General features: G+C 36.0%; 1 protein-coding gene across 1 annotated transcript in view; it reads right to left on the bottom strand.

The window, feature by feature from the left end:
* The window catches only part of LOC123529605 (serine/threonine-protein kinase mTOR-like), a 106,770-nt gene that overhangs the window by 52,853 nt on the left and 39,213 nt on the right, over positions 1–14,704 (bottom strand). Inside the window, exons 18-20 of the mRNA XM_053520765.1 lie at positions 4,025–4,111; positions 1,408–1,575; positions 729–841 (exon numbers count right to left, since the gene is read on the bottom strand). Of these exons, the coding sequence (XP_053376740.1) occupies positions 729–841; positions 1,408–1,575; positions 4,025–4,111 (368 nt within the window). The remainder of the gene's footprint in view (positions 1–728; positions 842–1,407; positions 1,576–4,024; positions 4,112–14,704) is intronic.

The following is a 14,704-nucleotide window of genomic DNA, read 5'->3' as shown; positions in this document are numbered from 1 at the left end:
AAATAATGATTACATTTATATATATTTTCTAGGGTTGTTTCACTTTAAATTAAAGATATAAAACTTCAAAGTTCAACCCCAAAGACAATTTGCCTCACTCTAAAAACAGTGTTTCTTTCATATAATAAAGAGTAAACAACAACCGAAAAAAGACAAATACCAACTGACACTTAAACAACACACCTACTCATATGAAATTATAATGATGTAGAAACTACATCTTTTAGCAGTCAAACATGACAACAATAGTGGCATCCTCATGGATTACAGTTTTTGTTATGTAGTGTTGAAGGCTTGTTATTCCTTATCAACAAACATATCAATCAACAAATATATCAATTTCTGATGTCAATAACGTTAGTGACATGCAGCCATCTTTGCTTTCTGTGTATGTGGATATCTTAATAAGCAACTATTTTTAATATTTTCAAAAAAATGTTGCAAACAGATCATAGTACTTGGGTAGGAATTTTCATTATTCACATTTTTATAGTTCCAGTGACATTACTTCTGGATCCACCCTTGAATATTAAACAAATTACAAGATAATTATAAATGTTAAAAGCAGTCATAGTCACATTGGAATGTGTAGTTGTTGTGTAAAAACACATTTCTAACTGAGTGTATAATTTTCTTACCCTTTCATTTAGGGTACTATCAACTAGGTAGAAATCCTTGCACTATACATACTTATATTGTACACTTAGAAAATTAAAAGTATAGCCTACCTCCTAACTGGTATAGGAACATCTGTAGAGTCAAACAATTTTACAACTGGGGGTAAGAGGAGATGAAGATAGTCATCTAGATTGGCACCAAACAGCTGTAGAGCATTCAGTAACTGAAATGTTTTATACATGTACTATATTAGGATATGTTTATACACTATAAAATAATTTACAGGATTTCTCAAAATATTATTTTTTTGTGTGTAATGAAACAAGTTGAAGAAATGACTCAATTTAAAATTCATTTTACATCAATTAATGCAAGTTTTCAATTTTCTCTAAGCATGAAAATCTCTGCACCCAAAATTAACCATTAAAAACATACTATCATCAATATATAAATTAATGTTTATTAAGCTACCAAAACACTAGAAAGTTGATTTATATTTAAAATGATTTAATTCAAAAGAAATTATCGAGAAAATACCAAGTAAAAATTATTAAGTCACCATTTATCTACAATTAAATATTTCTCCACTGTTACTTGCTTGAAGTTGCCTTTACGTTGCATGCTTTTGTACTCAAATTCCGCTGTTGAAATGATAATAACTGAAAGCCAGGAGGCAAATTTTCAGTGAACTCCCCTTTGAATAATAAGTGGGACTGCCTGAACTGAATGATAGACCAGTCCATTTTATCAATTTAGCAGGGTAAAGGTTAGAAACAATGTTTGCCATACCTTTGCTGTGACGACTCTCTGACTGCTGGAATCATGCATAAATACTTTGAGTATCTGGGGTATAATCTGGGGTAGGTACACTTTAAACTCTGTTCCGAGGGCAGTAACAATGTGTTCGATCAACAGAATTATTGTGTTCTGCATTGGACTATTTGGTGTCCAAAACTCCTGTAAAGTATTGTAAATCACTATACCAGTTAACAAAGAAGAAAAGCTCAACTTTCAAGCAAATGTGCTGTGTTAAAAGCTGAACAAATGCTAAAATTATGTTGGTAAATGCAGATACTTAATAGATTTGAGTTTCTAACAAAAAAAAAAATTTATTGTCTCTAAACATATGCCAAATATTTTCCCACCTTCAGTCAATACAAGTTACACAAGATGTACATCATCACCTTAGCGCAAAAAGTGAGTAAGTCCTTCTTTAAGTCAATGCAGTTATCCACTTCATGCATTGAGGTGAGGCATGTGGATTAAATTACATCTCAAAAGAATGTGGTAAAAACCTCCAAAGTTTAAGCTTACAACTTTCTTTGGAAGAGCAATCATAACAAAGAGGACATCATACAATGCTACAATTATAAAACTAGAAATGGGATCAGTCTCCAAGATGCCTCTAGAACACAAAGCAATAGCTTACACCTACCACGAAGGTCTACTCAATGTTGTAGGTTTCAAGCAGAATGTTAATTCCTAGAGATAGAATATATGCTTTTGAAACTTTAACCTAAAAATTAGCCTGCTGGCAGCAAGTGATTCTGCCTTTGTGACCAGTGCAGACCGAGATCAGCCTGCACATCCATGCAGGGTGATCATGGTCTGCACTGTTCACTATTCAGTTAGTAAATTTTCAGTGAAAACCCCTTCAAATAATAAATGGTATTGCCGAAGTTGAATGATTTTTAGTCCATTTTAGAAATTTAGCAGGCTAAGGGTTAAAGATAAAATAAATTATTTTTTTCCAGTAATCTGTTTGTTTGGATTTTATTAGGCAGATTATTAAACCCAAAAAGTATGCAAAAAATAGTCCCTTATACTGTATAAGCGGTTCGCTAATACATGTATTCCCTCCAACATTAATATCAGCCAACCCGGCATAACAAAATGTACATTAACACTCAGTCTGGTAGTAAACGGGAGAAATTTATTCTGACACTGGTGATCAGAACCGATAATATTTCATGTATGTACACTACATACAAAGCAAAATTAGTGCATATTAAGCATTGACTAATAAAATTTGAACAAATTCTTACATTTTCTGTCTCTATCTGTACTCTGTTAAGGATAAAGCTACTAGTATACTTCAGATTCCATATTTACAACAGACTGAAATCGGGACTTCGTTAACATCCACACGCTAAATGTCTCGAATTCAAACTTCCTCAACTTTTCGACCCACAGAAATATCCGCTTATACAGTAAATAGTTATGAGCCGTGCCATGAGAAAACCAACAGTTTCTTCAATTCCAATAGGCTTTAAAAGCGAACAGCATGGAGCCTGACCAGACTGCGCTGATGCGCAGGCTGGTCTGGATCCATGCTGGTCGCACACCCACTATGTTGGTTTTCTCATGGCACGGCTCATATAGTTATGATTTTGCAGTATTTCAAAGCCTGTAAAATCTTACAGTCCAAATGTTTCTCATTCAATGAGACAATGTACAGTGGTTAAAATCCAAATCCCATGAAATCTATTGATCATATCAGTGCTTGTTTAACTAAAGTGGCATTATGCGCATCTTGTTGCACATAGTGTATTTTTGGTGAATATTTTATAAAAGCAATTTTCAGTTCCTGTGCATTTAAATGTGTTAAATTAACGATATTGCCGCATAGGTATTTGAAGTTAATGCTTTAGAAATAAAGAAATTAGACTAATGAAATAATAGTTCTTTTCTTCAATCTTTTATGCAGTGACCTCCCTTACCTATAGTATAGGTACAGATTTCTGGAGTTGAAGGGAAGCAACTCCTGCATGCAATATGACTTTTCTTACAAAAGACTGCCCCAGGAAAAGTTTGGTATATTGGGTTAAAAGCTATAATTTCCTCTGCCCTTTTACACACACATCTATTCCAGCTGGATATTTTACTTGAAAAATGTACATAATTCCATATTAAGTAACATCATCATACAAGTGCATTTTACAAGGTGTGGTATATGAAATGAATGTCACGCAAAATTACTTCTGATGACCAAACAATCCGACTTACTTGACATTTTTGTCATTCTAGGGATTGGATATAAAATGCATGGTTGTGTGTAAAAGAACTCGGGGAATGCCTTCAGCCTTTATTCCTTTCAAACATCTATTTCATACCTAAATGGAACCCACCAGACTGATTATTTTCTTAAATTCACTACTATTTAACCTTTAGCCTGCTGGCAGCAATTGATTCTGCCTCTGCGACCAGTGCAGACCAAGATAAGCCTGCACATCCGTGCACACTGTTCGACATTCAGTCAGTAAATTTTCAGTAAACACCCCTTCAAATGGTAAATGGTACTGCCAAAATTGAATGATGGACCAGTCCATTATAAAAATTTAGCACGCTAAAAGTTAACTCTCTCTTAACTGCTATATAGACTATTACTACAACTACAAGTACATACCTTGATCAGACTGAATATGTCATCCAAATAGTTCTTGATATGTTGTTTCACAATGGCTATGATTAATCCAAGCTGTTGGAACAGAAACTGAAACACACAACAATAGGTCATGTAAACATCTTTGAAGAAGATTCAAAAACCCTTCAACCCTTGTGGTAAAAAAAATTACGCGTGTTCAGTCGTGATGGCAAGCTTACCAATCAGCTCTCCCGATCATGATCACGATTCGCGGTGGTCGGCCATGAGGAATTGCAGTATTCACACGAGGGACCTTTGCGGTCAACATTTTATTTTAATATTAACTGTATAACAGTGTACTGCAGCAGTTAATTGTTAAATTTATCATCTTTAATGTATTTATATATCTATATCATTTATTTATTTTACTCATCTACCTTTATCGGGCCTTTCTTTTGTAGAGGAACTGTTGTTATCTGTGTCTGATAATTATATGTTTTGGTTTTAGCTTCTTGTAATTGACAATACTGGTAATACCTTTTTCAAAAAATTATAGGCAAATTGTAAGTAATTATGTGGAGGGATATTTTACACATACAATGTATCGAGTTGTGACACGTTGATTACATTCTCAACACATTTATTGCTTGTTATTTACACACGTGTCAAATTTCTACAAGTTGTCAGCGAATTTTAAATAGAAAGGGCACGCTTATAACCTAAGTGTTAATAACAAAATAAACAAAATAAAATAGACGATAAAAATATGTTATCTATGAGTGAATATAATTTTGTTCTCCGTTTTTTCAACTGTTAAACAAGAGGGCCATGATGGCCCTATATCACTCAGCAGAGTTTACGTGCTTGCTTAAACAAATTTCTTTGCTAGAGCTTCATTAACAAAAAGTAGGTTAGTAGGTCATGGTGAAGATTATTCAAGGTAACTACTGAAATCTGATTAAAAATTAAATTGGTGGTCCAAATTTCTTTGCTGTACCTTCAAAAACAAGAAAGTAGGTCAGTAGGTCATGACTAAGACAATTCAAGATAAATATTGAAATCTGTATCAAACATTATGCTTGTGGTCCAAATTTCTTTGCCACTGCTTCAAAAACAAATAAATCTATGTAAAACAAGGGACCATCCAGGCATGGCCTGTACTGTCCCAAGGGTCATGACTTGAACAATCTTAGTAGAGACCCACTAGAGCATAACACATACTAAATATCTAAGCTCTGGGCCTTATAGTTTAAGACAAGAATTGTTTAAAGGTTTCTCCCTGTACAAGTCTATTTAAACCAATTGTGCCTCCAAAGGCAGGGCCGTATTTGACCCTTGGGGATAATTTGAAAGATCTTGGTAGAGGACAACTAGGTGATTAACATACAAAATATCAAAGCTCTAGGCCCTGTGTCTTTTGTACCAGAAGAGTTTCAAAGTTTTCCCCCATAAAAGTCTATACAAGAGGGCCAAGATGGCCATAGGTCGCTCACTTGAGTAAGACACCGTAACAGTGTTACCATGTTTTACCTAGTGATTTCATAAAGACAAATATTCTGACCAATTTTCATTAAGACTTGACCAAAACACTTGGCCTTTCGAGTGTGAACAAGCATTTTCTTTGATTTGGCCTAGTGACCTAGCTAGTTTTTTATCCCACATTACCTAGATTCGAACTTGTCCAAAATTTTATGAAAACAAACATTCAGACAAAGTTTTGGGAAGATTGAAGCAACAAGAGCTGTCTCCATAGGATGACACATGCCCCCGATGGCACTTTGAATGAATAGTTATGGCCAATGTTAGAGTTTAGGACCTTTGACCTACGGACCTGGGTCTTGCGCGCGACACGTCGTCTTACTGTGCCACACATTCAAGCGTAGTTATTTTAAAATCCATGCATGAATGACAAAGATATGGACCAGACATGCCCATCATTGCACTATCATGAAACATGACCTTTAACGTCTAAGTGTGACCTTGACTTTTGAGCTGCGGGTCTTGTGCGCGACACGTCGTCTTACTGTGGTACAGTCTCAGCCTAAGCACCTAACAGCTTATCTCTGTTTGCAATTTGGCATAAAATTAAAAGATTATTAAGAGGTAGTTGCTAGGTTTCTATCTTTTTATGAATTTATTTGCATTAACAACTAAAATTTTATTTTAAAATTAACAAGAGCTGTCCTTAAGACAGCCAATGCTCGATTATTCGAATTATTGTCCCAGAAACAGGAAAACATTACCCTAAATGTTACAAGAGATCACAGAGTGATCTTGGCGCCCACCAATGTGCCATTTTTGAGTGTTCCAAATTTCAAGACTTACTGACTAGCTCAAGGTCAAATTTCATTTCCGTACACAACACTGTGCAATGGTCCAAATTCGAAAGCTGTAGCCGGAGTAATGTGAAAGTAGGTCACTAGATCAATTTCAAGGACAAAGTTCTTTGTACACAAAACTTTGCATGTGCAACAAGTTTGAAGGCTGTAGTTTGAGAAATTTGGAAGTAGGACACTAGGTCAATCTTAAGGTCAAAGTTTATTTCGGTACACAAAACTATGCAAGTGGTCCATCTGAAGGCTGTAGCTTGAGAAATGTGAAAGTTGGTCACTAGGTCAAAATCAAGGTCAAATTACACTTCAGAACACAAATCTATGCATGTGGTCCAAATTTAAAGCCTGTACCTTCAAAAATGTGAAAGTAGGTCAATGTCAAGGTCAAAGTTTGTTTCGTTACACAATCCTATGCATGTGGTCTAAATTTGAAGCCTGTAACTACAGAAATGTGAAAGTAGGTCACTAGGTCAATCTTAAGGTCAAAGTTCATTTCGGTACACAAAACTATGCAAGTTGTCCAAATTTGAAGGCTGTAGCTTGAGAAATGTGAAAGTAGGTCACTAGGTCAAAATCAAGGTCAAATTTTATTTCGGAACACAGAACTATGCATGGGGTCCAAATTTGAAGCCTGTACCTTCAAAAATGTGAAAGTAGGTCACTAGGTCAATGTAAAGGTCAATGTTTGTTTCGGTATACAAAACTATGCATGTGGTCCAAATTTGAAGGCTGTAGCTTGAGAAATGTGAAAGTAGGTCACTAGGTCAAAATCAAGGTCAAATTTCATTTCAGAACATGAAACTATGCATGTGGTCCAAATTTGAAGCCTGTACCTTCAAAAATGTGAAAGTAGGTCACTAGGTCAATGTCAAGGTCAAAGTTTTTTTCAGTGCACAAAACTATGCACATGGTCCAAATTTGAAGGCTGTAGCTACAGAAATGTGAAAGTAGGTCACTAGGTCAAAATCAAGGTCAACTCATGTCAAGGTTCATCTTGCCACTCAAAAACATACATGTGGTCCAAATCTGAATGTTGTAGGTTATTAACAAGAAGATTTTAAAAGCTTTTCCCTATACAAGTCTATATGAACCATGTGACCCCCAGGGCGGGGCCATATTTGACCCTAAGGGGATAATTTGAACAAACTTGGTAGAGAACCACTACATTAAAAACGCCAAAGCACTAGTCTTTGTGGTTTGGACCAGAAAATTTTCAAAGTTTTTCCCTATATAAGTCTATGTAAACCATGTGACCCCCAGGGCGGGGTCATATTTGACCCTAGGGGGATAATTTGAACAATCTTAGCAGAAGACCACTAAATGATGTCACAAACAAAATATCAAAGCCCTAGGCCCTGTGGTTTTTAACAAGAGTTTTTTCAAAGTTTTTCCCTATACAAGTCTATATAAACCAGTGACCCCCGGGGCGGGGCCATATTAGACCCAAGGGAAAAAATTTGAATCATCTTGGTAGAGGACCACTAGATGATGCTTCATACCAAATATCAAAGCCCTAGGCTCTGTGGTTTTGGACAAGAATATTTTCAAAGTTTTTCCCTATATAAATCTATGTAAATTATAGAAATAAACAAAGGGCCATAACTCATTCAAAAATTGTTGAACCAGTCTGATTTTCAGGGGGACACAACTAGGGTACCAATACATCATTCTGACAAAGTTTGGTCAAAATACCCCTGGTAGTTTCTGAGGAGATGTGATAACGAGAAATTGTTAACGGAAGGACGGACGGAATGACGGACGGACGGACGGACGGACGGATGGAAGGACAACGGACCACGGACGCAGAGTGATTTGAATAGCCCACCATCTGATGATGGTGGGCTAAAAATATCTATAGAGTTTTAATCCAGTATCTGCATTAGTTTTGGAGATAGTAACTTGCATGCAAAATTTTAACCAGAAGTTTTAAGTTCAAAAGGGGATATAATTTGACCAAAATGCAGGTCAGAATTATGGGACTTGATGCAATCAACTAGTTTTATAACCCGAAGGCACATGTGAAGTTTCAATTTAATATCTGCATTTGTTTTGCAGATAGTAACTTGCACACAAAACTTTAACCAGAATTTTCTAAATTCAAAAGGGGCATAATTTGCCCAAAATACATGTCAGAATTATGGGACTTGACCCAGTGAGGTAAGTTATTGATCTAGAAAAATAAAAAAAAAATTCAACCCTACATGCCTTTAAGTAACAGCTGTATGTACTTGCACACAAAACTTTAACCAGGATTTTCTAAGTCCAAAAGGGGCATAATTTGGCCAAAATGCAGGTCAGAGTTATGGGACTTGATGCTATCAACTAGATTTATAACCCCGAAGACACATGTGAACTTTCAAATCAATATCTGGATTAGTTTTGGAGATAGTAACTTGCATGTAAAACTTTAACCAGGATTTCCTAAGTCCAAAAGGGGGCATAATTTGCCCAAAATACATGTCAGAGTTATGGGACTTGACCACATGAGGTTGGTAATTGATCTAGAAAATGAAAATGTAAGTTTCAAATCTATATGCCTTTTAGTAATAGCTGTATGTACTTGCGCGCAAAACTTTAACCAAGGTGTGACGCCGACGCTGACGCCAACGCCCGGGTGAGTAGAATAGCTAGATTATTCTTCGAACAGAAAACTGTTGAGCTAAAAACATTCTGTTTTGTAATGAATTTTTATTGCCAGTAATAACTGTCCACATAATGTTCTGTTTGGTTCAAAACATCTGCATTACAGATTTTAAGTGCACAACTTTTCCACGTGAATATACAGAAACAGTGTACATAGGTTCTCTTTTGGTGTTTTTAAAAGTAAAAGTCCAGTGCTTAAGGTTCAATGATCAATGAACATTTCTATATATTTGTGTGATAACAAACTGCACATATTTCAGTAATTATTTTTATTGAGGAATTAATGTAAAATGATATCGGATGCTGGTTGAAAAGCTGGAGTGGTCTTCGAAAGTACTGAGCACAAATTCTGAATTCAGGTAAAGACTATGCAAGATACAGTGTCTGATTAGTTTTCCTGCAATATTCCTGCACAAGGACTTTTTAAATTTTTCTGTTTATATATATTTACCTAACTGTTCCTGTCATTGTTCTGTCCTTATGTAGTATTAATAAGTACTACAGGTATGTGGGCTTCTGATGAATTGGAAGATAAAGACACAACTGACGAACCAAGAAAGGTAGACATGTAGTTGTGGACACAAAATTAATTTTATTACTGTTACAATTATGAGTCATATATGACTAGGACAGAACAAGCAATAACAGGATCACGAAAAACGGCAGGACAAAAACTGGATCCACGGGACATAATTGCGTCGAAAATACATAAGTTAAACCTTGAAGATACATTACGGCAGACATAATCATATAACGTCAGAGATAAATAACGTCTGGTACATATAAAGTCTGAGATATACAACGTCAAAGATACACAACTACCACAAAGAAATATTGCCGTATGCAGCTTATACATACTACTTGAACTGTGTGAAACGGTCTGTGACTAAAATATCCTTGGAGAATTTATGGTGCTTACCTGTCATTACTCCAAAAGACTTTTCATTCACATTATTATTTTTGTTTCATCGTGTTTTGTTTACTACAGAAGCAAAGGTCATTTATAAGGATACAAATGACATGATTGTGTAGATATTAATTTTCACCAATATTTTAGTATGGTCAAATATAAATTTTTAGGATAAACAAACAATTTTGGTAGGATAGATCATTTAACGACATTTCAATTTTCTAAGAGTGTAACCACCCAAATGTTATTTAACAACAGCTAGCATAACAGTTAATACAACCGTTAGTACACAGAACTAATAACAGCATGAGAGGTAATGAAATGTGCAGCATCCCTCACCAACCAACCCCATCCCAACAAATCCTAGCGTAAGACGGAACTTCACTTTACAATGGATTGACTCCAGGATCCCAAAGGACCAGAGAAAAAATAAACAACACTGAGAGTCTGAGACCAAATAAAGGAAGACTTTTTTCGGCCACCACACAACACTTGAAGACTGTTGCAATAGTTAATAAAATATGCAAGAGGGTGTAAAATAATAACAGACTCTGTCTATTTGAATTTGAACAAAAATTTCATATTCATCTTGCTCCAAAACCATTTCTCTCAAACACCAAATTCGCTGCTGACGTTTACCTGTAATAAGTAAAATGCCACTGTTTCTACTGTTTTACAGAAAAAAACTAGAGCTATCACTAAAGGTGATGAATGTACCCCCCCCCCCCCCCCCCCCCCCCCCCCCCCCCGCATGCACTGACACAGTACATTGCAATTTGACGCACACAAGATTGCATAATTATGTGGACTGTATGTATATAGACTGTATGTATACAGTATAGTAACAAAAAATTAGGCACGCACAAGATTGCATATGCAGACTGTATGTACATAGTATGTTAACAAGAAACAAAGTCCCATAACTTTGCAATTTTTGTCGCTGAAAGAACCTAACATGCCCCATGCACAACTACTGTTGTTACTGATTATTTGTGTGAAGTTACATTAAATTGTGTCAAGAGGATGAGGAGAGATGGTGCGCACAAGATTGTGTCTATGTATATAGTATAGTAACAAAAAAAACAAAGTCCCATAACTCTGCAAAAATTTTTTCTGAAAGAACCTAACATGCCCCATGCACAACTACTGTTGTTACTGATCACTTGTGTGAAATTTCATTAAATTGTGTCAAGGGGATGAGGAGAGATGGTGCGCACAAGATTGTGTCTATGTATATAGTATAGTAACAAAAAAACAAAGTCCCATAACTCTGCAATTTTTTTTTCTAAAAGAACCTAACATGTCCCATGCACAACTACTGTTGGTACTGATCACTTGTGTGAAGTTTCATTAAATTGTGTCAAGGGGATGAGGAGAGATGGTGCGCACAAGATTGTGTCTATGTATATAGTATAGTAACAAAAAAACAAAGTCCCATAACTCTGCAAATTTTTTTTCTAAAAGAACCTAACATGCCCCATGCACAACTACTGTTGGTACTGATCACTTGTGTGAAGTTTCATTAAATTCTGTCAAGGGGATAAGGAGAGATGGTGCGCACAAGATTGCGTCTACGGACAGACAGACAGACAGACAGACAGACAGACAACCTGAAACCAGTATACCCCCCCTTACAACTTTGTTGTCGGGGGGTACAATAAATATTACGAAAATATGGGGAATTCCATAAACTACAGGTATGTAACTAAGTCTCATATATATCATTTATTTATTAAAAATTTTGATTAAATACTCCCTTAATATGTAATGAAAATATTAAATAAAAGACTCCAGTACAATGTTTTGAAATTCTACTGAATATACCCATCTTATCAACAGTATTTAAGAAGTAGGATAGTTGTTATATTATTAATTAAATATATTATGAACAAATAACAATAATTTGATTAGTAGTAATTGTTGAACAGTGTAAATAAACTTACCGGTAATTTCCTAAACACTTGAAAACTGATAAAAAAGCGAAACTAAAGAGCGCATAAGGTGCTGTAATAATTAAAACAGAGTAAGAAACAGGTGTTAGTAAAACATAATTTGAGCCGTGCCATGAGAAAACCAACATAGTGGGTGTGCGACCAGCATGGATCCGGACAAGCCTGCGCATCCGTGCAGTCTGGTCAGGATCCATGCTGTTCGCTTTCAAAGCCTATTACAATTAGAGAAACCGTTAGCGAACAGCATGGATCCTGACCAGACTGCGCGGATGCGCAGGCTGGTCTGGATCCTTGCTGGTCGCATACCCACTATGTTGGTTTTCTCATGGCGCGGCTCATTTGTAACATTATTGTTAGAGGAGGTGCAAATAACATAAAATTTACAAAACAATCAATTTAAAAATGAACAGTAGGATAGGATCAAACGTTTATACGCTTGCAATGACCTGAAACTAGAAATAAAACTTAATGAAATAATACAAAGAATGTACAACTCTAATTAGATTTTACAGAAAATGCAAAACAATATGATATCTACTAATATATATCATCTCTGTCAATAATTACTAAGTACATGTATAGACATTTTGTGCATTTTCCTTACAAATTATTAATAGTGATTATCCCAATTTTATATCTGATAATGTAATTTAAATCAATTTACAAGTTTTGTTGGTTTATTGATGCAATACATTTAGCGTTCTGAAACCTAAGAGGAATTTATAAGGAGGGGCAATTGGTCTTACAGGATGGAAAATTAACCATTTCAAACCGTCCAGCCACCTGTAACACAAAGCTCTCAATAGAAAAATGGTCCTCAGCTTACATTTATAATTTTCATGAGCGTTATGCTAGGAAAGTCGCAAGAAATGTTGAAGTATTTTCAATATATATACGCCTGGCAGCCCAAAGGTCTCCTAACTGGTGGCACTTTGATGAAGAGTTCAGGCTTCCGAAGGTGTCCAATCCCCAGTCTTCTCGGGGAGTTGTCAATCAAGAATATTGGCTGCTGCACATACACTTACCTGACCGAGGGGTGCCTCAGCCCTCAAGTCAAGGTTAATTTGTACCAGGTGTTAGGTCAACTTTTCATTCACAAAGTAATGCTAGATTTCGTATGGGTCTCCCATCAGGTAGTTTGAAATTCCAGCCAAAAAAACTACAATAAGTTGCAATTATTTTAATGCAGGTATGAAATGTCCTTTTTTTCCCCTAATTGTAGGTTCAATCATGCATGCCAAAGCTGCGGATGTAACTACAGGAAGCTTCACTGCAAAGCCTCAACCCAGCAACAACAAAAGTCGATACGAGATGGGTTCTATACCATTAAATGTCAAGTTACTTGCTCAACATTTGCAGACATATCCTGAAAGCACTGCTGCGGAGCTTATATCTGGTTTAACAAATGGATTTACATTACATAATTCAGAGCCACACTTTTCACAGGGAGTGATAACATAAAAAGTGCAAGAGAGCTACCAAGTATTCTCCTTGCAAAAGTGGAAAAGGAATTAAAGGCTGGGAGGATATCAGGCCCAATAATTCCCCTCCTTTTCCAACATTTATTGTTTCCCCAGTTGGTTTGGTGCTCAAAAAAGATGGGGACTACTGCATGGTCCACCATCTTCCTTTCCTGCATGGTGATTCTATTAACAGTCACACTGATAAGGATTTCTGTACAGTGTCGTATTCAAACATTAAACAAGCAGTTTCACTCATTCAAGGCTAATTCAGGGTGCTCTGTTGAGCAGATGTGATGCTAAGTCGGCCTTTCAGTTACTTTCGATGTTGCCAATAGGTGCATTTACCAGTTGGGCACTCTGGGAAAAGTTCGCAACTTTTCTGCACTGGTCATTGGTAAATAAAGTTGGTCACAATAATATTATCCATTACCTAGATGACTTTTATGTAGAGAACATAGCGCTACTAAATCACCAGGTTACACGCTCAGTAGTTTTTCTTCTGTTTCCAGAGACTTTTAGGTTCCTTTGGCTCACGACAAAACAGTGCAGCCTATTACTTGTCTTATTTTTCTAGGTGTTTAACTAGTTCAGTTGATATGGTTATGCTTTTGCCAGGAGAGAAACTTTTAGAATTGAAAAAAGATACTTAGCACATTAAAAGCTAAAAAGGTAACACTCCGCCAAAAGCAGTCTTTACTAGGTTTGCTCAATTTCCCTTGTAGGGTTGTGGCCCTGAGTAGGGCCTTCTGTAGGTGGCTCATTAACTCAACAATTGGTATTAAACATCCCCATCACAAGATTAGAATATCCAGGACAATGAAGGCAGATTTGGCAATGTGGCTAGAATTCTTACAAAACAAAAGCTGTCCGTAAGACAGCCAATGCCTGACTATTTGAATTATTGTCACAGAAGCAGGAAAATGTTACCCTAAATGTCATTAGTTTTGGAGATAGTAACTTGCATGCAAAACTTTAACCAGAAGTTTTATGTTCAAAAGGGGACATAATTTGACCAAAATGCATGTCAGAGTTATGGGACTTGATGCAATCAACTAGTTTCATAACCCTGAAGACACATGTGAAGTTTCAATTTAATATATGCATTTGTTCTGCAGATAGTAACTTGCACGCAAAACTTTAACCAAAATTTTCTAAGTCTAAAAGGGGGCATAATTTGCCCAAAATACATGTCAGAGTTATAGATTTTGACCCAGTGAGGTTGGTAACTGATCTAGAAAAAGAAAAAATAAGTTTCAAATATATATGCCTTTAGTAATAGCTGTATGTACTTGCACGCAAAACTTTAACCAGGATTTTATTCAGTCCAAAAGGGGGCATCATTTGGCCAAAATGCAGTTCAGACTTATGGGACTTGATGCTATCAACTAGTTTTATAACCCCGAAGACACATGTGAAGTTTC

Source organism: Mercenaria mercenaria, chromosome 13 (genome assembly GCF_021730395.1).
Source record: "Mercenaria mercenaria strain notata chromosome 13, MADL_Memer_1, whole genome shotgun sequence".
In the NCBI taxonomy this organism is placed as follows: Eukaryota; Metazoa; Mollusca; class Bivalvia; order Venerida; family Veneridae; genus Mercenaria; species Mercenaria mercenaria.
The sequence above is the reverse complement of the archived record's forward strand: the minus strand, read 5'-3'. Positions and strand labels throughout refer to the sequence as shown.